Source organism: Gambusia affinis, linkage group LG17 (genome assembly GCF_019740435.1).
Source record: "Gambusia affinis linkage group LG17, SWU_Gaff_1.0, whole genome shotgun sequence".
Taxonomy (NCBI): domain Eukaryota; kingdom Metazoa; phylum Chordata; class Actinopteri; order Cyprinodontiformes; family Poeciliidae; genus Gambusia; species Gambusia affinis.
Genome location: NC_057884.1, coordinates 9832214 through 9854675, shown reverse-complemented (window position 1 = coordinate 9854675; position 22462 = coordinate 9832214). Strand labels below are relative to the sequence as shown.

General features: G+C 40.5%; 2 protein-coding genes across 10 annotated transcripts in view; both read right to left on the bottom strand.

Moving 5' to 3' along the window:
- LOC122846762 (potassium/sodium hyperpolarization-activated cyclic nucleotide-gated channel 1) overlaps positions 1 to 8112 on the bottom strand; it is a 94918-nt gene extending 86806 nt beyond the window's left edge. For 2 of the 3 annotated variants that reach the window (XM_044143907.1, XM_044143908.1), the window contains exons 1-2: positions 7151 to 8112; positions 3173 to 3350 (exon numbers count right to left, since the gene is read on the bottom strand). Coding sequence is in view for 1 of the 3 variants with exons in the window: in XM_044143908.1 (XP_043999843.1) it covers positions 3173 to 3195 (23 nt within the window). In the remaining 2 variants the exon portion in view is untranslated. The remainder of the gene's footprint in view (positions 1 to 3172; positions 3351 to 7150) is intronic. The other variant, XM_044143909.1, reaches the window with a different exon arrangement.
- A 117-nt stretch (positions 8113 to 8229) lies between these two features.
- Positions 8230 to 22462, bottom strand: part of LOC122846760 (probable E3 ubiquitin-protein ligase HERC1) — a 46755-nt gene continuing 32522 nt past the window's right edge. For 6 of the 7 annotated variants that reach the window (XM_044143899.1, XM_044143905.1, XM_044143903.1 and 3 more), the window contains 30 exons: positions 22179 to 22428; positions 21216 to 21432; positions 20845 to 21122; positions 20483 to 20610; positions 19948 to 20075; positions 19001 to 19228; positions 18457 to 18584; positions 17934 to 18133; positions 17674 to 17788; positions 17391 to 17522; positions 17175 to 17273; positions 16802 to 16975; positions 16429 to 16713; positions 16287 to 16352; positions 16061 to 16186; positions 15835 to 15973; positions 15524 to 15705; positions 14067 to 14222; positions 13854 to 13976; positions 13595 to 13697; positions 13075 to 13244; positions 12855 to 12993; positions 12597 to 12766; positions 10685 to 10854; positions 10311 to 10476; positions 10127 to 10203; positions 9785 to 10037; positions 9526 to 9678; positions 8832 to 9137; positions 8230 to 8745 (listed from right to left, as the gene is read on the bottom strand). In XM_044143899.1, coding sequence (XP_043999834.1) covers positions 8563 to 8745; positions 8832 to 9137; positions 9526 to 9678; positions 9785 to 10037; positions 10127 to 10203; positions 10311 to 10476; positions 10685 to 10854; positions 12597 to 12766; positions 12855 to 12993; positions 13075 to 13244; positions 13595 to 13697; positions 13854 to 13976; positions 14067 to 14222; positions 15524 to 15705; positions 15835 to 15973; positions 16061 to 16186; positions 16287 to 16352; positions 16429 to 16713; positions 16802 to 16975; positions 17175 to 17273; positions 17391 to 17522; positions 17674 to 17788; positions 17934 to 18133; positions 18457 to 18584; positions 19001 to 19228; positions 19948 to 20075; positions 20483 to 20610; positions 20845 to 21122; positions 21216 to 21432; positions 22179 to 22428 — 5044 coding nt within the window. In that variant the 3' untranslated portion in view covers positions 8230 to 8562. The remainder of the gene's footprint in view (positions 8746 to 8831; positions 9138 to 9525; positions 9679 to 9784; positions 10038 to 10126; positions 10204 to 10310; positions 10477 to 10684; positions 10855 to 12596; positions 12767 to 12854; positions 12994 to 13074; positions 13245 to 13594; positions 13698 to 13853; positions 13977 to 14066; positions 14223 to 15523; positions 15706 to 15834; positions 15974 to 16060; positions 16187 to 16286; positions 16353 to 16428; positions 16714 to 16801; positions 16976 to 17174; positions 17274 to 17390; positions 17523 to 17673; positions 17789 to 17933; positions 18134 to 18456; positions 18585 to 19000; positions 19229 to 19947; positions 20076 to 20482; positions 20611 to 20844; positions 21123 to 21215; positions 21433 to 22178; positions 22429 to 22462) is intronic. The other variant, XM_044143904.1, reaches the window with a different exon arrangement.

Here is a 22462-nt window from a genome sequence, read left to right as displayed (position 1 = left end):
TAAAAGCGCTGCAAGAAAGATTTTCACAAGGAATGGTTCTTCTGGCACTAACCATTTCCTTCTGTGTAAATTGGTTGTTTTTGTACATCGTGGGTGGACTGGGATCGTTCCCAGTTCTCCTGGAAGGCTGGGCAGAAGCTCTTGAGTTTCTCAGCATTGCTCATCAATGTCCGTCAGCCAGGTACATCAACAAGTACACCGAGTGCATCTGACACTCGTCTGTAAGCCTAGAAGCGTGCCGACTCTGCTGCGTCAGGGTAAGATTTGATCACAGACTCTTCAAGTGCAAAGAAAGGACAATCCGTGTGAGCCCAGACTAAATCTGCTGGATTATGATTCATATTTTGTCCAGCAGATTTACTTCTCCTTTCAAACATGTAATGGGTAGCTGCATTTATTTTGGATATGTTCTGGTTTTAGAAAAAAAAATTACTTTGAAAACTGTAGCTGAAATTATTTTGGACAAGATCCTGAAATATACGTCTTAAATTAAACTCCTTTATTAGCATTTATCGATTTATAATATATGTCTATGTTTTTTATGAGTTTACAATAATTTATTTTTATCATTAAAACAAATAGGAATTGTTGGCATAGTGTGTGTATTCTTTAATTGAGTACACTCTCTTTTTTTAGTTTTATTTAACAGCGCTTGTCGCCCTGAATCTCTGATCAAGTGTATTAAGAATATTTTATAAATCATTTATGCCACTGGAACAATGAAGGTCACAAGCAGATAAGAAAAGATGATGAAAAGCATCTTTATTAGGGAAAGCTCCATAAATTATCTGTTACAAGCAGCCAATAAGGTTAGCCTGCAAGAACTGTCCAGTAGTACAACAAGGCTGAGTGTGTACATTTGGAAGTTCCAGTGTGTTGCGTACTGTTCACGGGGCTGTGCTACATGTGCAATACTCCAGGTGTCTGGTTCATGTACTGTAGGATACAGGCCCACTTTGTTTGGTATTTTAAGCACACGACGAGCTAAACTAGGTCTCTTTCTCCTGTATCATCATGTCTCTGTTTCAGTGTTTATGGTGGAGATTTATGAGGTTCTGTTGTCCCAGAAAATATATGTTTGAGGGCCTCAAAGCTAACGCCAGATAATACAGTAAGACGCATTCAGGCACTACCTCGTTTATCTCGAAGAGAAGTGGCATCGGGACAACATTTCTTTTTTCATCAAGATCCAGCTAAAATTTTTGTGTTTTTCCTTTTTCCCCCTGCTTTTGGATGTTGAGATTTTTTGATCAACTTTGCAAAAGCAAAAACACCTCCTCTGACACTAGCTTGTACATTTTCAAACATTACATTTCTTCTTGATCAGTCATTATGGTCAATCCCATGACAACCGCCTGGGCAGATGGCACGTAACAGATGTTCATGTTTACCGAGAACGCAAAATGTTTTCCGAATTTCAACCTCATTGCAAATAAAGGAGGAGAGAGAGAGGGGAGAAAGAGAGAGGAAGGAGAAGAGGCAGGCAGAAGACATTCCTGTTCCTATAAAGTCTCTTGCACAGATGTTGTTGCGCAATAAGTCATTGAAAATGAAAGCTCTCTTGTTAGGACGGAAACTGCCAACTGGATGGTGAACTTTGCTTTGACAGCTGAAGGAGGAAAATGCCCTGGTAGTGATGACAAACTAACTGTGAGCCCAAGGGTAAATGTAAAACATTACCCTTTGGTTCCCAAATTAAATTTGCTATATGAAATACAATGGGTCAAATAAAAAAAAAAAAATAAAATAAATAAAAAAAAGAGTTTTCTGAAGGAATAAACTGAGTTTTAGAAGGTATTCAAAATATTTCAGAGCACATTTTGTCCTACTTTAAAGTGAAAAACCAAAAAGACATACATTTTCAAATCCCAAAAAGCCTTTCAGTTGTTTTTGAAAGCAGACAGAAAGATAAATTTTCTATCTGCCATAAAATACCTTTAGTTATTAAAATGCTGTGTATATCAGATATGATACCTGAAAATGGCCTCCGTCTCTTTAAGAGGTTCCTGCACTTCCTGACACTCAAAAAGTTGATTTTGCATAATACACCATCTTCAAGATTTATCCAAGACAGTAAAGATTGTTATAAAAGGCAAAGTATAAGGTTCTCACCTGTTCACTTATTTGCTTTTAAAAACTAATAGATGCTAATGTATTGTATCATGCTGTAAAGCATTGAGCTAACAGATTGACACAAGCTCAAAGCTGCAAACATGTTGATAAATTAAACAGGTCCACCTGATAGTGCCTGAAGTGTTAGAGTGATTCTTCCAGTCTCTCCAGAGAGCTCGCTCTGCCTCCTCAGACTGTCATGCATTATTTATGAGAGCAATCTAGGTTTGCACCTAAGCCCTCTGGAAGTCACATTAAACACCTCGGGTTTTTAAGAGCGTTTAGAGACAACAACAATCAAACAGAAGTGTGACGTATCGCTACAAAGTCAATGAATCGATGCCATTAATAAGGCTTCTTTTCAATTAATGACTTAAAAAATTAGGATTGTATCATCCACTGAGGTTGACTGCATTGTTTATAATTAGAGTTGAATGTGAGTACAGGTACTTGGATCTGAATCTGACGATAGGAATGGGAATCAAATCAAATGGATTAATTTGAAATTGACTTAAGCCATATTGAATAGTTTATAATTAGATTTAAACTAGACCTATTTGTGTTGTAAAGTGGCTTGATAGGACATTTGTTGGGAATTGGTGCTATATAAATAAACCAAATTGAATAGCACAGTATATTAGGCATGACTTTGCAAAAGTTTTTAATACATCAAATAACTAAATACTTATTAGTTTAAAGATTAGCTTAAAAAAATGTAAACCTTAAAGTTAGAACTTATTATTAAAGGTTACTTTGAAACTATCAGTGCCTAAATTAGAGTCTCTTCCACATGAAATTTTGATGAGCTTACGATGAAAATTTTAATTTATTAGTTCAGTACATTTAAGTAGTAATTTTTGAAATGTAACATTACTGATATGTAATAAAAAAGTAAAATTTTTTAAATTGTAGTATTTCAGTATAATTTCCTGTACAAAGTAAATACTTAAATCTTAAGTCATTATGAAAACACTACACTCGAACTGTAACAACACAAATAACCTTGACACAAAATAACAAAATATAATTAATATGAAATCAATTTTCAAGAGTCTGCAACCTGATGAGGGCTGTATACTGCATCTGTTGTCAAATCTGTCCCGTTTCCTGTCTGGCACACGTCGGACCAGCCTCCGTCGTTTTGGCAAGGAGACAGCTACACCCACATGACATCACTGACTGAAACCAGAGTCTTGAGTGTCTCTGATGTACATGGGTCAAACACCGCCTGTCCCATCCTGTAATCAGAGACAGGGGCGATGCCAACCAGTCAGTTTAGCCAAACAATCCCATCACAGCCAAGGCACACAACACATCACGGCTACTCATTGACCCGCAACCAGGTGCCCTTGTTATTACAGCAGCACACATCCATTCTCTGCTGAGATGAAATGAGCTTCTCTGACTGTGGAGGGGAAAGCGGGGGTGGTAGTGGTGGAGGGAGCTCGTGTGCAGAGGATCAGGTGACCAGTCACATTTCTGTTTTGTCTCAATGAGGTCACACCCTCCTTTGGACAAAATTAAAATTTCAGGAAGGAGAAACCTGCTTCACTGAGATGCAATATATAAACAAAAGTTAGATCTCAATAAATAAGAAAATATACTGACAGAAGGAATCTATTTTTTATATATATATATATATCTAACTTGTTTTTATTTAGTTAAATTTATATGAAAATAATTACAAAAATGCAACAGATTATGGGTGAGTAAACTAAATCATAGCTGCCTGCCTTTCCTGATATTTTAATAGTTTTTTCTGATTGAAAACAAGGAATGACCTCAACCAAGATTCTTTCAAAATGTTTTTTAAATTCTTTTTTTTTATTTGTACTTTTCAAAGAGTTTTTAACATGTACACTCAGACAGACACAGCACATATGTTGGATTTTGCAATGCGATTGTGACAAAACATATTAGAAATGCTGCATATCCATTGACATCTGCCCTGAGATGGACTACCAACCTCTCTAGTGTCCCCCACCTCTTAGCCATCGGTAGCCAGAGATGGGCACCACATCCCTGTCCTAATCCCACGATGACCGTACGAGGATAAGAAAAAAGATGAATGTATGAAAACAAAATACACAATATAGGTAAATACAGTTTACCTATATTGATTAATGTAACTAAAAAAAACATTTATCCTTTATGCTCCTGTGTTGTCTCTCCCTCGGATCGTCTTCACTTCCTCGTTTCTTCCTGAAATTTACATTCAGTTCAGAACAGGGGTGTCAAACTCCAGTCCTCGAGGGCCGCTGTCCTGCAACTTTTAGATGCGCCTCTGCTGCACCACACCTGAATAGAATAATAAGGTCATTAGCAAGGCTCTGGAGAACTGATCTGCACAAGGAGGAAGTAATTAAGCGGTTTCATTCCAGTGTTTTGTACCTGTGGAACATCTAAAAACTGCAGGACAGCGGCCCTTGAGGACTGGAGTTTGAGACCCCTGGTTCAGAAGGTTGTTATTGTGTAGAAATCTATATTTCTACACAGTAACAAAATTATCCCTCATGCTGCTAAACAAAACAGAAAGGTGATTTTTTGTTTTGTTTTGCTTGCCATATTATAATAGTACTTTCAGCATATGAAGGGATAATATTTCACAGTGATTGAGGGAAGAATCAACTGCACTGGAAAACAAAAATCTGTGTAGGAAATGCAAATTCTTCCTGCTCATAAGAATAAGCAGGAAGAATATTATTCTTAATATTTTTCAACAAGTAAGAAAGCAGGCTCCCACAGTTCGCCTCTGACCAAACTGTGGGAGCAACTAGGGCGGAGCTTTACTTTCTGTGACCGATTTCATTTTGCAATCCAATGACGTGGGCACGTTTTAAATGAGCACCATTACGTCTGAATCCAGACAGATGTATGCATCTGAGCTTTGAGCAGGTGTCTGCGTGGAGCAATTTGACCGCACGCTGTTAAACATCCAGCCTGTTGTCGTCCATTTGTCCTGATCAAATGAGCTGAGTGGAAGGAGCAGCAGCAGAGATTAGTAGACAGCGATCTGCATCATCAGCTATATGCTGTGCTTGCGTGTAAATGATGACGCCTGCTCGTTCTCAGGTCTCTCCTACAGTTTACGCTCAGAGCTGAGGTCGAGTGCAGCAGACACACTGCCCTCATGTGGGAAGAAAACGTAAAACAGCTAGTTCATGCCAACAAAAGTAGTTTCCAGCAAAAATAACTTCAAATCCTACTTTAGTTGAAATCCATTCAAGTTTGGATTTTCACACTGGTTACAAACATATAAAATCCATACAATGCATCTCTATTACTTATGAAAAATTTTTGCACTGCTTTTCCTGCTCATGATGAACAATTTGATACACTTTGTTAAGCAGATAAAGATAACGGGAAAATCAAGCGCTTCTTTCCTGCAAAGTACCTTCAAGTCCAGATAATCCCTTTTTAGCAAAGAGATCTGAATCAGATTAAAAACGCTGCATTGTTCCGGCATGTAATTCCTGCCCAGATATTGTTGGTTTTGGCTGCGTTTGGGAGTAAATGATCTGAATTGCATCTCGGCGTTTGCTTATGTTCTCCTGCATTTGCCTGAATGCCACCTGTGTCTACAAGCAGGATATTTAATACAACAAACCCAAGTCCACACCTGCTTCACTTTGTGTACGCTCAAGCCAAGTCTCAAGAAGCTGCACCAGATATGTGAAACAAATCCCCAACATCTATTTTTTTTTCTTCTTCCTCTTCTTCTTGCCATGGCCTTTCCATAGTTATGTACCCGTTCTGTTGATAGATGGACGTTATATTTATAACAGGCGAGGCTTTCTCAGGAGAAAGCCTCCCCTCTCAGCTGCAAGGCTGCTGACGGCAAGCTGAATTCTGCCTTTCCGGCCACACAGCTCCCAGCGAAACAGATGGGTAATAAGGTCACAGCAGACGTCTCACCAGCGTAGACAAATTGCAGACACACCAGCTGTGCTGACTCAGGACAACATTAAACTCAGGGGAATTAAATTAAGATCTTTTTTGGTAAATTGTATATATATATATATATATATGGAGATTTAGGAGGAGGGAGTTGTTGGTCTGTTTTATTGTCATTTCATCTGGAAATTACTACCAATAGAAATAAAACAAAAGTTTTAGAAGTTCTTCAAAGCTCATTTGTAATCAGCAGGAGCATCCACAGCAAACTTTTCTACTGTGCTCTTTTCATCCAGTTCCTTCATTAAGATGTTTAGCATCACCTTGGAAAGACGTGCAACATGCAGGTGCATCTCAAGTGAATTAAAACATCATTGAAAAGTTAATTTATTCCAGAGTAGCTGAAGAAAGTGAAACTTGTGCACGACACAGATTCACTGCGCACCAGGTGTTTGTTTATGCTAGTTTGATGATTATGGCTTATTAAAATAAAAAAATAAAAATAAAACACATTCAGCCTCTCTAAATTAGAATATTTAATAAGAAACTGAGATACAATTATTAACACTGACATTGTCATTCTATGACCAACACCATTATGTAGATAACGTGACAATTGCCAAGCAGTTTGTCATTAATGTCCTACAAGGATAAGTAGTCACAAAATCTAATAGCTAAAAATACTGTATACAAGTAATGGAAAGTTGAGTGGGGGGAAAAGCGTAGGAGATTCACAAACAGGTACAAACAAAGACAAAGACGAGACTCCAACTGGAGTTAGTGCGTCGAAAACCATCAAACACGTAAGTAGGAACATGTAGCAATTAACTCAAACGGAACCAAAGTATTGAGTGTGTATAGTATATACTGTACATTGTGACAAAGCGGGTCGGTTTGTGTTTACCACTTGTCCCTTAACTATATTTCTAATGTATTTAATTTTTCTGTAGTTGGTCATGATGCTTGAATTTAAACATTGCTGTTGTAACTTTGCTTCACTCATTCCCCCGGATTTGTTTGCGGTAGCATTACGTTGCAGTTTTAGTTAAGGATAACACTTCTGAACCATTGGATGAATATAAGTGTTTATTTTTGGTTCAAAGTAAATTAATGGTAATTTTTTTTCGTCTTTCTTTTTACTCACCATTGCTTGTTCTTAGATGCTACAGCCTGAGAAGGCGTATAGGAGGGGCCAGCCCTGCATTTCCTGCTTAAATTGGTTTATGACGTCACTGATTGGGTTTTACCAAATGGAGGGAATTTTTTTGTATTTTTTTTTCTCTCTCTTCTTTAAAGCAACCTTTTGAGTTGCCCTGTATTAAATGTTTTATTTTTCAGATAATTTAGTTAGGTGGATTAGCTCGTAAATTAGATTAATAATCTTATCCATATTTCTTTGCTTAGATTGTGTTGTTTGGTTTGACCAGTTTTATTTTGGTATGGTCTAATAAAGTGCAGGTGTGTTACCACCTGCAGACACACCAGCTGTGAGTATAAGACCAGTAATATTTAAGGTGGTCCAGATGGATTACAGGGGCTAAACAATAAAATTCACCAGAAGAACCTGGAACCTCAGAAAAACTGTGTACTCAATGTAAATCAGAAATTTGGTTTGGGAGAGCCTTTCTGAAGTATTTGGACCCCTTAAACATTTTCTCATTGTGTCACGTCACAAACTCCAGACTTTGACTGGGCCATTCTAACACATGACTATGCTTTGATGGAAACCATTCCATTGTAGACTGAGACTCAACAGGAAGACTAGCTGTTTTGCAGTAGGAGAGATGTGGTTTCATTTCCGGCCTCTTCACTTGAATTGATGTGCCCTTCAGCAAGGCATTTAAGTGACATACTTATATGGCTTCTGATCTGTGTATGAATTCAGGCGAATTTGTGAATTTGACTCAGACATTAAACTGATTGCTCTGCGTTTAGCTCCATCCATCTTCACTTCAACTCTGACCAGGCTTCCTGTTCATGCTCTTTAAAAAAAAATCCCACAGCATAATGCTGCCACCACCATGTTTCACAGATGGAATGGTGTGTTCAACATCATGTGCAGTGTTAGTTATCCGCCACATATAGTGTTTTCCTTTCACCGAATTTTGAAGTTATGTGATGAAAGATAAAGTGCAAAGAGGATGAATACTTTTGCATAGCAATGTATAAAAACGATGGGAAAGTTATTGAAAATTTTGAAATAAACTACAAAAAAAGTCCTTATTTAAACACTCTCCCTTTTAATAAATAATAATGACAACAGTCAGTGTGGTAAACCATCACATTTTTACATAATCTCAAACAAACAGGCACATTATACTTGTCTTATTGTGGCTCAGTTGCCTATATTAAAAGTCTAATTCTTATCCCTGTAGTAGCACTGCCAGAATTACAACACTGTGCACAGTTTGAAAAGTCAAAATGCTTTCTCTCCTTAAACAGACCAACATATAAACAGTACGCTACCATACAAGTTTGGCAAATAAAAGTCTGTGTTCAGTGCATAATGTGCATGGCATTGGAGAAGATACATTCACGACCCCGTGGTCTTCAGCTTCATTCCGTGTCTGAGCTCTCTGCTGGCTCCGTGTTGTGGGTCAGCATGTAGTTGTCCATGTCGATGGAAGTGCAGTTGTGGATCGAGTAGCGCAGACGCTCGGCGAGGATGGCCTGGCTTGTATAGGGGGGCAGGCGGAGCAGGAAGAAGCAGGTCTGAGCAGTAGGGAGTCCGTTGATGGGCTGATGTTGAAGAGAAAAAGAAACAAACACGTGCTGAGGCTTATTTTTCTACTTTGAATAAATTAGCAGACAAAGCGACGTCTCACCCTGTCGACCTTGATGATTTGGAACTTCTGTGAGATGTCAGCCAGGTTGGAAGGCAGCCGGGACCTGCCGGAAACAAACCGCAGGAAGAGCACCCGCTCCTCGTTGGTGAACTCCTTCAAGCTCTGCCAGAACCAGCGGATAAGCTGGTGGTTCTCTGTGATGTCCCGGTAGCGCACAAGTTTCTTCAGCATCTCAACGGACACCTCTGGCAGGCCGCAGACCAGCTGCTCCAGCTGCTGGGCCGTCAGCAAAGAGAGCAGGGGGACAGGGATGATGGTGGACATGCCCTCTCTGACTGCGTCCACCTGGACAGAAAGGAGCGAGCTCAGCGTTGAGGACAAAACTATCATTTAGATGCAGGGTTGGTCACATTATTTATGGCATCCTTCCAATAGCTTCTTCTAAACATGATTTCATGATTTCAGCTGGTATTTGACTGGAGCATATTTAGCAACAGCACATATTTCTAGGAAACAGCCTCCAAACATGAGACTCATTTTCAGATATTTCTGTTAATTATTTGGAGGATCAAAATCTTAAATGTTATTAACTGATTCTTCCTCTTCTTCTTCATCTTCTTTCATATTTCTTCTATATTTCCGAAAGAATTGCACCACATAGTACAGGCTCGTTGATTTATTTTTTAAGGCTTCTAAACCTCCTAATCAATTTGACACACTTAAACTCCCAAACCTGTGAATCCATTTCATGCAGTCTGTAGTCCAGAGCTCTCTCTACATATTCAGTGCGGTTGGAAAATGTCAAGGAGATGTTTTGACCTCGAGGGACCACCGGTACCAGCCTTCCGTCTGCACTGTGGGCCATGAATGAATCTAGAGGGATCATCTACAGAAGGAGAGTTGATACAGAAAAGCAAAGAGTTGGAAAACAAAAAACTACAACGATAATGACAAATAATCTATGTAAGCATTTGGTTTTAACATCTTCGCACCACGTGGAAGTTATCCGCTGTGATTCCACTGTTTTCCAGGTGAAGGATGCCTTGGAGGGTGCGGTAGGTGAGGAGGTCCACCTCCTCCAGGTCAGCTCCTGACAGCGGCATACAACATAGCTGCTTCCACACCCAAGGAGCCAGATGTAAATCCAGAGGCTTCTTAGTGCGTATAGCCACGGCCATCAGGATACCCAGGAAGCGAAACTGTACCATGTGATCCTCTGAGTGAGCCCCTGGGTTAAGCAAGAACCTACAAGCGTTTGGAGTCATTACTAGTGGTGAGTCCGTTTCTGCCAATGACATATTCTGCTTTAAGAATAAAACCTGTTAGAATTTCACCTGTCAGTGTTGCAGCCCACATCTGCAAAGCTGTTGGGAGTATGAATCAGGAGGTCCACCACACCAGACTGCAGCTCCTAGTAAAAAAAAAACAAACAAAAAAACAAGCATTACACTATTAACTTACAGGAAGTACATAATTTATCAGCTCTGTCGCTCTCAGACTTGTGCGGTTTACACCTACCTGGCACATCTCAGTAATGGTGTCATCAAACACTCCACCAGCATCGTCAGCCCCCTCCCCAACCAGTTTCACCTTCCAGGCTCGGGATGGCAGCCGCAGCTCCAGAGGGTTCAGGTTCACCACCTGCTTCGCGATCTGCACAAAGATGGGCTTGCTTGATCGTCCTCTGTGGAAGGGAATGAGACTGGGTTTGAAACAAACACGATGAAATAATTCAAGTAAAACAATCAACATCCCAAATAAAAGTCCTAAAATTCCTTTAGGATGTTGGACATGGTTGGCAAGCTGTTAGGCCACCCAAGCGTCTTTGTTCCAGAGAAAAAACCCTAAAGACATTCCGGTTTAGCCACTGGGCTTTACAACACGGTCATTACCTTGTGGAAATCCGTTTCACTGTGATTTGCGGCCCATATGTTTTGCCCTGGGTCATGGTCCTGCCGATTGAGCGCACAAGAGGCAGAGTGTTGACCTTGGGGGACAACAGACCTCTGAGTTCACCCTGGATGACGGCTGTTGCTCCCGAAGTATAGCGTGAAGTGGAAATCTGGACAAAAGCAAAGGGAAGACAGATAAAGTCAAAGCAGAATGGTGCAATACGGTAGGAAAAGAGAATTGCAACATCCAGCAGTGGACAAATGTGTCCTAACAGAATTTGACTCTCAGTGCAGTGGCAAGAATGTAGGTTTTTTTTTTGTATTCAGGGGGAAAATCATTAAAACTCAACTGTGCCACAATTATCTTTTTGAGATAATTGTAAATGAAGCATTTGTTTAATTTTATCCATTCCATTGTTAAGTTCACTGAGATTTCAAGAAACTTACAAGTATACATCCATGACTTTCTGCTTGTATGGACACAAGCTGACATAGAGACCTATTTCTCTTAGTGATACAAGTAAAGCTGATGTAATTTGAACTGGATAGGTGAGAAAATGAAAATTCTAAAACAATGACTCATCTAAGCATGCTGGTTGCAGCACAAACAATAACAAGTTTTAGATGGGAATTGTGCCAAACATGGCTGGACGAGCAGCAGTTTAACTGTCCATCATGCACACTGAGGGGAAGAAAGTTCATCTGCAAAGGCCTGCAGCAAAGAGTGACATCTTGAGGACACCAAGTCTCCATAACAGCTGCTGTACAACATCTGCATGCAAACCGGCTGTTTATGAGTGACACCCAAAAATCCCCAAAATGAAATGCAAACGTGGAGTTTGCTAAACTCTTCTGGGATTTTTAGTGCTTTGATCTGATAAGATCATATTGAGTTTTTCAGAACTTCAAGCAGGAGTAAAGTAAAACAAAGAATGTTTCTCTTTCATGGCAACCTTGTTAGAGAACACTGCTTAATGAATTCAATGATCAAACATAACTTAAAAGTAACTTCACCTTGCCTTAAAGAGGCCTTTGTTTTTATAAGAAGCTTTCCGATACGCAACAATTCTCCTCGTTTACAGTCATTCATAAGGGTGTTGGACTGAGAAGTAGTTTGTATGATGAGCTCAGCAGGCTAGCGGTTCCACCAAGTGTGTGTTAGCAGCTGCTGCCACTAGTCTGGTGGAGCTGTCTGGGGAAGGGATGCTGAGTGAGGCAGCAGCTAGACTGGGGACTGCAGCTCCTTGAAGGAGCTTCATGAAAATAAACAGAACTTTGTGACAGCAAGCACTGGCACATTCTGAAAAAGCCAAAGTAAAACTCCAAGTATGTTTTTGATGAGGGAATAACATAAGATGATGTAAAGCTAAAAAAAAAAAAAAAGAGTCAGTTTTACATAATACTGCCATTTAAATAAAAAATGAATTGTGGCAGACTCTGCTGAAACTGAAAGTGGGCCATCATTAGGTTTTTCAGACAGAAAACTCAAAGCATACAGAAAAATTTCAAACACCAAAATGATTCAAACACAATCCATTCATGGCCTAAATCTTATGGAAAATCTGTGAATATTCTAAAGTAAGGAAAGCATAAGCGAGGTTTTTTTGGCCGATGTAGAGAAACTGCGCAAAGTGGAACACTGGGATACCTTTCTGTATGCTTTAACCTTGTAAAATGTTTAAGGGAGTGCTGAAATACAGATAAAAATGGGTTGATGCAAAGCACTAACTGCAGGGGTGGGGATATTTAAAAAAAAAATTATTGAATAATTCAATTAAAAGCTTTGATTTCTCTAAAATCTGTGAGATCAGTGTGAGGAGATTTTGCTAAAGGAAAAAAGCTCCCTTTTTTTATTTTTTTACACACAAGGCATGTTTGTGCTTGAGAAGCACAGCAAAGGGATCGAACGTACCTGACTCTTGGTGTCCAGATTGAACAGCCTCCAGGACTTATACATGAGATCAGAGAAGTGGTAGAGCACCCTGAGGCGCATGCAGAGAACATCAGGGCTATAGTCCTTCAGAGTGTTGTACTGTGGAGGAACTGACTGGGGAAGGCCAAGCTGCAGATGTCCAGAGCCACCTGCCAGTCAAGATAGCATACGGGGGTCACAGTTCTTTCCCTTTCTTAGATCAAAAAACGTTTGAGAGCAGAAAAAGTAGGACTATACCAGAGTTTTTTATCAAGACAGAAGGGGTTGTCCAAGCAGCACTGTGACAGCGGCCAGCAGAGATCTGCCTTATGTTTTTACCCTGCAGAGCGGTTACGAGTGTTGGCTCCTTCACTTGATTAGAGTGTCCAAGGCCGAGCTGGTACAAACAGAGAAGTAATGCAATCACACAAGTCCCACATGTAGGAAATGCATTGAAACAACAGAACACACTCGGTACCTGTCCCTCACTGTTGCAGCCCCACGTGTAAACATCTCCAGTGGAGGACAGAGCCAGCACATGTTCACAGCCCACAGCAACGTCTTCTATAAAGAGCCCTTCCAGAGAAGGCACCATCTGCGGCGTGGATTTATTCTTCAGCATGGGGTCGGGCAGACCAATCAGACGCTCTGAAGAATCAACAGAAGAAAAGACAGAATGCATTTCCTTTTCTGCTAGCACACTTCAAAATTTCGTCAGGACAACAAAACAGTTCCAAAAGATATATATACAAAGTGATTTGTTGCGGTATCATTGCAAAGCATGAGGTGCAACAATAAAAGGGGGTGATGGCAGCCATGGCTGCACAATCAGAAAATGTAATTATATATTTTAAGTAGTGTGCCTTAAAACTGTCACACAAAACATTTATTCTCCCAGCTAGAAAGGAAAATGGCCACAAACATTGTTTCAGCTTTGTTCAATTAAAAACATGTGTCCACTTTCTACAACACAGATTTACTCTAGTAGTCACACATACCTTGTCCAAATGTGTAAACATGTCCATCGCAGGTCAGTGCCACAGAGAACTGAGTTCCACAGCAGACTTTCTTGATCCTCTTGTTGCAAAGCTGCTCCACTTTCTAACCATAAATGAAAAGCAGACAATATTTCATCTCTGATAAAGTAAAAACAAAAAGTAACTTTCTGCAACTCCTCGTGTCTTTCCAGTCTCGTAATCGTAAAATACAATTTTAAGTTGGTTCTGAATGTTGTTTGTTATGGCAGTGTTAACATACCTGAGGATAGTATTTAGCGGTGGAGGAACCGGTTCCAAGTTTGCCATAATCCCCGTCTCCAAATGCCCAAACAACGGTTCCATCCAAAGACACCACTAATGTGTGGTTGAGACCGCACGACACCTGAGAAAAGACAACAAACTTTTATTTTTATTTTTTTCTACAAAAGGGGGCGGAAGCAACAATTTAAATTGAACCATATTTATTTCTTACCTGTCCTACATGATATCCCTCAAGCGCAGCGACCCTTTCAGGCAGCATCTTGTTAGACGTCGACCTTAGGCCCAGGCGCCCCGATTCACCACTGCCGAAGGTGAACAGCTTCCCATCTGCTGTGACCACGGCGGAGTGCCTGAAGCCACAAGCAAGCTGGCCAAACAAAGGATAACATTTTCAAAACTAATATTTGTAAATTAATATTTGCCATGTGTTTTGATTAGTCTTTCTAATATTTTTGTTTTCTTCTGGATATCTTCTCCCAGGGAATCAATCAATCAATCAATCAAATTTTATTTGTATAGCACATTTCAGCAGCAAGGCATTTCAAAGTGCTTCACATCAAATCAAACACAAAAACACAATGCAACATAGAATCAACAATAAAAACACAACATTAAGTCAGATTCCGTCATTAAATTTGTAATTGATTACGTTTCAAATACAACTCTAAACAAGTGGGTTTTTAGTTGAGATTTAAAGGAAGTCAGTGTTTCAGATGTTTTACAGTTTTCTGGAAGTTTGTTCCAGATTTGTGGTGCATAGATGCTAAATGCTGCTTCTCCTCATTTGGTTCTTGTTCTGGGGATGCAGAGCAGATCAGAACCAGAAGACCTGAGAGTTCTGGAAGGTTGATACAACAACAGCAGATCTTTAATGTGTTGTGGTGCTAAACCATTCAGTCATTTATAAACTAGCAACAGTATTTTAAAGTCTATTCTTTGAGCTACCAGGAGCCAGGGGAGGGACTTTAAAACTGGTGCTATGTGCTCTATCTTCCTGGTTTTAGTGAGAACGCGAGCAGCAGCATTCTGGATCAGCTGCAGCTGTTTGATTGATTTGTTGGACAGACCTGTGAAGATGCTGTTGCAATAACAGCGTCTTCATGGTGCATATTAAGCCACAAGCAAAGAACCAACAGAGTGTTTATTCTGCTCCCAGTTTAAAACAACGTTCAATTTGTTCATAATGTTTTATTCAGGGAGCCGCATCTAGTTTTGGTCTCATTGTGGAAAGTGAACATGTCTGCAGAGTCTATCAAACTATTTTCCTATAATCTATTGAATCTCCTCTTTATGTATTTTTTTATTTATTGCCTTACAAAGTTACTTGTATAAAAATTATTGCTAATACCAACATTTGGGGCATTGGCTGGCTCAGTGGGTATAATCTGCACCATGTGCCGAGTATGTAGTACTTGATGCATTTTACTGCATGTCTTCCCGTTCTCTCCTGTACTGTTCCATAAATTCCAAAGAAATATTACTCAAAAAAAATTTCCTTTTTTGTTGGAAAACATGTTTCCATCAAAAAAGTTACTTCAGAGCACAAGTTTCATTAAGTAGTGCAGCTATGCTTCTAAACAGTATGCAACAGTTGGTTCTCCTCCAATAGCGTGAGTCAGAATGAAATATCGTGAAATTAGTGAAGCTTAGAGCTCCAGCAGTGTTTACCTGGACAACCTCTTCTCCCTGCAGTGCCTCGATCTGTTTGGGTCTCCTCTGTCTTTCACTGTTGCCATGGCCCAGCTTCCCAAAATCTCCGTCTCCCCAACTGAAGACCTCTCCAGTTTCAGTCAGGGCCATCGAGTGTCCATCCGAGCCACAGGAGGTCACCAGCTGAGTCACCACATAGCCTGTATCAAGACACCACAGTCAGGTCGTGGTTTAAAAACAAAACAGAACTAAATGCTCCAATTTTATCCTATGCAAAAAAAAAATACTGAAGCAGCTTCAGGACAGGGTTCTTAAGATAAGCATTGTACCTTGAAAAGCAGAGATAATAGTGGGGACATAAAGATCGTCAGAGTTCCCCTGGCCAAGTCGACCATATTGTCCCTCGCCAACAGCCAGGACAGACCCGTTGGTCTGGACCAGAAAAGTGCAGTTCTGACCACAAACAACCTGATAACAAACAAAGGACACACACATAAGAAAACAGCAGTAAATAAATAGAAATGAAAACTATGTCCGGACAGACGCAGCAGGTACCTGCTGTGTCTGTAACAGGGAGGGAGCTACTGTAGGCATCGTGAGGTTGGTTCCCGTTCCTGCTAGCTGTCCATAGCGTCCATTACCCCAAAGGTACACCTCACTCTTCCCTCCTTCCTGCCAGTCCTGAAAAACACAGAAGTTTCATGTGGACATCAGCGGCTGTTTGATAGTGAAAATATTTGGTTGCAAATGGAGGGAAAAAAAGAAAGATAAAAACAACAACCTCTGGTCTGCTGGTGGCCCAAGACATCAGCTGTTCATCCATTTTGAAGCTCCACATGCTGTTGTCCTAAAAGTAGTAGTATAACAGGATATTAGCAATAGACAGTTACGTAATTTTTAAGCAAGCTAACATCAGAACTCACCACTGCCTTGATGATGTTTGAGTCTTGGACTTCCAGAAGGCCAGAAACTATGAAGGATTCAGGGAAGGCAGTGCCGCTGGCAATAGCCTCTGCGCTGCGGACAGTGGTGGCAAAAGTGAGCAGCCAGCTCCACTCTGACACGCAGGACTGAGCCTCAGGGTAGGAGTGGTGCGGAGGCCGTGGAGAGGAACAGAGGTGTTTCTCTAAGGACAAACCAACAGCCAGGGAGGCCAAGTTCTGCAGGAAGGCGCTGTGGACAAGCTGATCTCCGGCTGCCAGGTGGCTCTGCGTTTACAAGAAACACTACAAATTATGTCACAGATAACAAACTGTGAATACAAATCCAACTCCAGAACAAGATTTCAGTAATGACCCTCTCGTAGCTGTACTGCTCCTGCAGCAACAGTGGCAGCCTCTCTAGGAAGACGGCCAAACATGGCGCCCGGTTCAGGCCCAACACGTTCTGGCTCCTGAGAACCATTCGACAGGATGCCAGCACGTGGTTCTCACTGATCCAGTCGGGGGTACAGCAGATCAACAAAACGTCCTGGAAACGCGACAAGAGCAGTTTAAACAAACACGGCTCCTTACAGAAGTGTTTATTCCTTCACACCGTTTCTTCACGTTAAAATGACAAACCTCAAGAAATTTATGGTAATTTTATCTAATAAAAATAGTGAAAGGAAGACGCAAATAAAAGGCAAGAGCACATAAAATACATTAAAGGTACAATTGATATAAATTACCTTTGATCTACCAAAGCAAGCAGCTACGCCCAAATTTGGTATCCATGTAGTGCTGACAACAGAGCCGAGTCCTGTAACAGTCTGCAACACTGAACCATCCTGTAAGAGACAGAAGGTTCTGAGATGAGACGATCACATAACAAATTTTTATGTTGTATATTATGTGGTACTTTGGTCTTATTTTAAGGGATTGCAGCAGCTGCAGAGCTCATTTACCTGCAGAGACCAGATGTTGAGCAGTCCTCCTGTCCCTCCAGAAACCAGCGCCAGGCCACTGGAACAAAATGAAAGGGACTTCACCGCTGTGATGTGCCCATTAAGTACAAAGGCACACTTTGCACTATCCTTCTGCAAAAAAAGAGCAAATTTGGGTCTATTTTAAATCATATGAATGTCAGTCATTTCCAGTCCATTGTTGGTAGCAGTCAAGAGCTCATTATAACAACGACTGACAGGTTTTAAAGCACAGAGGCAGCAAGGAAATCTTCATCAAACTGACCTTGACCTCGAAGCTTTGATCCTGGCTTGGCGGGCTGTTCAGTATGTTTGGCAAAGATACAGATGTACCCCCCTGTGGCAGAGTCCAAACATGCACCGACCCGTTCTGGCATCCTCTACAGAAACGAGAAAAGAAAGGACAAAATGCCTCATTAACATGCCATCTATGTTTAAATAAGATATAAGATTGTCCTAATTTTGAGCAGCTTTAGCTGTTTTTCTTTTCTTAGCTAAAAGTTGCCAATTATTGAATGTACTCACACAGCCATCATGAGTCTGGGACTGGGTGCTCTGCCAGCGAGGGGGCACCACTCTGCAGTGTTAACAGTACTGGTATGATACAGAGAGTGCAGGGTCACCCAGGTTCCCCCAGAGCGTCCCAGGACCTTCACCACCTCTGACCTCCCCAAACACAGCAGCAAGTGTCCAGTGGGGTCCCATTTTAGGCAACTCACTGTGTCCTATAGGGTGAAGGACAGAAGAGGTGGGATGTCAAAGGCATAAGATAGAGGGAAAATTGTATATATGCAGAACAAAATAAAACATAGCATGTAAAGTAGAATAAATTGGGTATGAGAGTTAGGCTTGTTTTCTGTCTCAGAAATTTTCCATGTATTGTATGTGTTTTATTTAATAAATATTTTGTCTATCAAATAAAAAAATACAACAACAAATAAATAAACCTCTGAGTTTTTACACTTATTTCCAGGCATATGACATGTTTAATATAACAGATTTAAGTAAATTGTTTTGTTCATGTCAACATGTACAGTGTGGGGCGAACCTGGAAGAGAGACAACACTACAGGTTGTGTGTTCTCATAGCTCTCCGTTGTGCCCAACAGGATCTTCCCACTGGGATAGCCCACAGCAAAAGGCTTGTCTTCTGAGTGCCAGGCCACACAGTTGGGGGCTATAAAAAATAAGAACATCAGTCTAGGTGAAAAGACATTTTTGGATATGTCAGACAAACCGAGAGACATGTAGAGTCTAGAGATGCACCCAGAAAACTCCTCACAGCAGAAGAATGATAAAAGCTATTTGAAAAATTGGTCTTATATTACAGTTCAAAAGAGAAATTAGATTCTGCAAGTGAAAGCCTGTCAGAATCTATTGGAAACAGAAATCAAAAGTGTTTGCTCAGAATATAAATTAAAGAATAAGAAAGAAAAGAACATCTCACAAACCAAATATGTTCGTTAATAGATTTACATCAAAAGCTATTTGCATTCCCAACTTAGAATGAAGTAAATACAATTCTGCACTTGTTTTCCATTTTTATTAAATCCAAGTTTGCTTTCTAAACTGTGTGCGCAACTTTCTCCTCACCCTCTTGTCTGTGGCAGTGAGCCAGTTCAGTCCTCTTCACAAGCAGATCCAGATCTTGCATTGTGACTTGCAGCCAGCAGAGGGAGCCATCCAGCCGTCCCACCAGCAGACTCTCAGCAGGCTTGTTCTTACAAGCTGCAGACTGGTCCAACAACCACAGATTGAAGCTCTGAGCCCAGCAAAGAGCCGTGACCCGAGTGATTTGATCTTCTACATGGCAGAGAGATCCTAAAATGTGAGACAAATTATTTATTTTAAGTTGCAACAACACTGCATACTGAAATGATCTCAATTGTTTTTAGTAATGACAAAGATTTCTGTGCAGAGTAATTTCCCTAAATGAATTGGACTCCAGTGAAATGTGATATTTACTTACATCATGTTCCTTTCCATTAGGGGTTAAGATTTTTGTGATCAATAACTTATTTTTCAATAGTTGTACTTATAAGCTATAAGGCATTTGTTCAACTAGGTGGGGTCCTGTCTGTCTATCTATCTATCTATCTATCTATCTATCTATCTATCTATCTATCTATCTATCTATCTATCTATCTATCTATCTATCTGTCTAGATAGCTGATCATCAAAAGCTAGATGGATGGATGGATGGATGGATGGATGGATGGATGGATGGATAGATGGATAGATGGATAGATAGATAGATAGATAGATAGATAGATAGATAGATAGATAGATAGATAGATAGATAGATAGATAGATAGATAGATAGATAGATAGATAGATAGATAGATAGATAGATAGCCCCCCCTGCAGGGTTTCATTTTAAAGGAAATATGATGTTTATCAACTAGTATTAAATCATTGTCTATAATTATTGTTCCAGTTGCAGCCATTTTGAAATTTGTAAGAATGAAATCATGATGGCATAAAATCCAGCAGTTCACACTAACTTTCAGCCTTCAATATTAGCTGACAAACCCACTGACCTCTGATGTTCATGATATTAATGTGCTTGTTCTCAAGGGCAGCCAAAAAGTTTCCCCCAGTACTCCAAAACACAGGAGACATGTGTTGACATCTGCTGGCTCGCTCAGAGCTTGATCTGTCCGTCTTACTGCAAAATATCCGAAATGCAAGAACCCTTAATTAATAAATATATACAAACAACGCTAGCGGCCAGCTGGCGGCAACAACTGTCAGATAATGCAAAATGTTTATCTAGGATTTCCAGGATAAATTAGGGCTTTCTGAAGAGCGATAAGATCTAAAATAAATTCTGTAAGATCGAAATGAATTATGACAAATACTTTCTGCTAATTTAAAAATGTACTTAACACATCCTTAACTGACCTTATGTCCTAGGGTCTGTAAATGTACTTTTTTCATCTTGTGCTCTTTGTTTTAGTCGAGTAATTAGCTTTAACATCAACGTTACAAAAATATTATGCCTTATTCAAAGTGAGGGTCCTAATAGTCATTGATATTAGCTCAAAAACTAAAAACTGATGTTGGAGATACAACCTGACAATGCAGGAGAAGGTGGTCTGTAACTCCACAGTGCTTTGGTTGACTCTCCACAACTGTACTACCTTGTCCTGAGAGCATGTAGCAAGCAAACCCTGGTCACTGCTCCAGGAACAGCTCGCCACCTTTACAGAACAAAACAAACAAAAAGGTTCCAATTTCAATAACAAGAAAAGATAATTCCAGTCTAGCAATAAAATGTGCCACTAGAAAAGCTACTAGGTCGGTTCTATTCGCTAGGAGCTATCAAACAGTCCAGCTAACAAAAAATAAATAAATCTTACTACAAAACAGACAACAAACCCTAAGTCCTCTCCATCAGAAGAAAAGAAAAAAAAAAAAAGAAATTTGTAGTATACCTTGTTGTAATGTCCCTCAAGCCTCTTGAGAGGACACTTGTGCAGATCACCAGCCAGATCACTGTATGTCTGGGGCCGATTTGGACTCTCTTTCCCTGCAGCTGCCAAGGCCTTCACCAGCTGCTGTGCTGCCCACTGTCGATGTTTGCTGGTAAGTCGTGCAGAAAGGACACACGCTGCCAAGGCATTAGCTAGCTCCAGAGGGCCTATTCTGGCACTTAGGTGAGGCGAAGGAGAAGGAGGCAAAGATGAGGAAGCCATCCCTTGGGTACCTCCATCTAAGCCAAATTAATACAAGTGGAAACAATGAATAACACTGTCATTAACTACAAAACATAATGCTAGCCATCAGGAAGAGAGTTATTACTCACCACTAGTTTCGTGTTCTGTTCTATCGAGGCTGTAGGAGTGGATGTTCTTGTCAGTGAGCAGAGACACCAGATGTTGGGTGACGAGGAATGTTGGAGGTGTCTGCTCATTGAAGTCCCTTTGTTGCACAGCGGCCTGAGTGGAAGTTGTTAAAGTTGCTCTCTGCTGGGGTTCTGTGATGGCGCCAATGTTCACCCCGGTAGCTGCAGCCATTAGGTCCTGAAGGCAGTAATCTCAGACTGATAAATTGAAACCTTTTGCTCCATGTTTGCAGGGTGTCTGCTAACTCAAATTTAAGACTTAAGTCACCTAATGACACCCTGAATCTAATTACAGGTGATGCTGGGGGAATCAAGCATTGCAAAAATTTGGCTTTGTGCTTATGATTGAGGCAAAAAAGTTTGCTAACTATCTAGCAAGTATGTATTAGCAGCCTGTTACTGGTAGCCTCACACGTCTCAAGTCACAGAATGCAATAAAGATATTTGCATGCAGCTCAAACAGAAAAGCCCCCTGGGAAAAAACAAAAAACAATTACCTTAAACAGTCCTGACATAAGAAAATTTAAGACCCTTGATTAACATATTTAAGGGCAGCTGACATTTTAAAAATGAATTTAAGACATTTTAAGACCTTGATTTTAGACATGAACTTAAGACTTTTCAAGGACATGTGGACACCCTGTGTTTAGCAACTGGAGCTCATCATTACAAAAGCAATAGTTTTCACTGCACCAATTTTTAGATAATTCCAAATTTTATCATCGTCCCTAAAGATTTATGACTGTTTTGTGTGCATCAAGAAGGATAAACTGATTGCTTAAAGGGATTTTAGTGGGTTTGCAAAGTTTTATACCTTCTCTGTCACTTGAAAAAGTTCATTTAGAAACAACAAAGTTCACAAATTTTAATGAAAGTTTAGCTTAAAAATGACTACTATCTACAACATTGACAGCGCAAGCTAACCTGAGTGCATATCTCCACCAGCTGCCTGTAAGCAGCGGGGCTGTGGGAAACCACGTTGCCAATAGCTGAGGTGAGGAAGCTGAAGCAGGTAGATCTGTGGCGCTCCGTCACCATTCCCTTCACTCCGGGCGGATTGTCCACGCAGGCGTGCGCCCTGCCCCCTGCAGCTAAAGTCATTAGACGCACCAGAATCCGGATGTCTGCCAGTCCCAAGGACTCCAGCCCGTTAGACTGGCTGCACACTGATGCGCTGTAGAGCAAGATGGAAGTACAGCAGATAAACT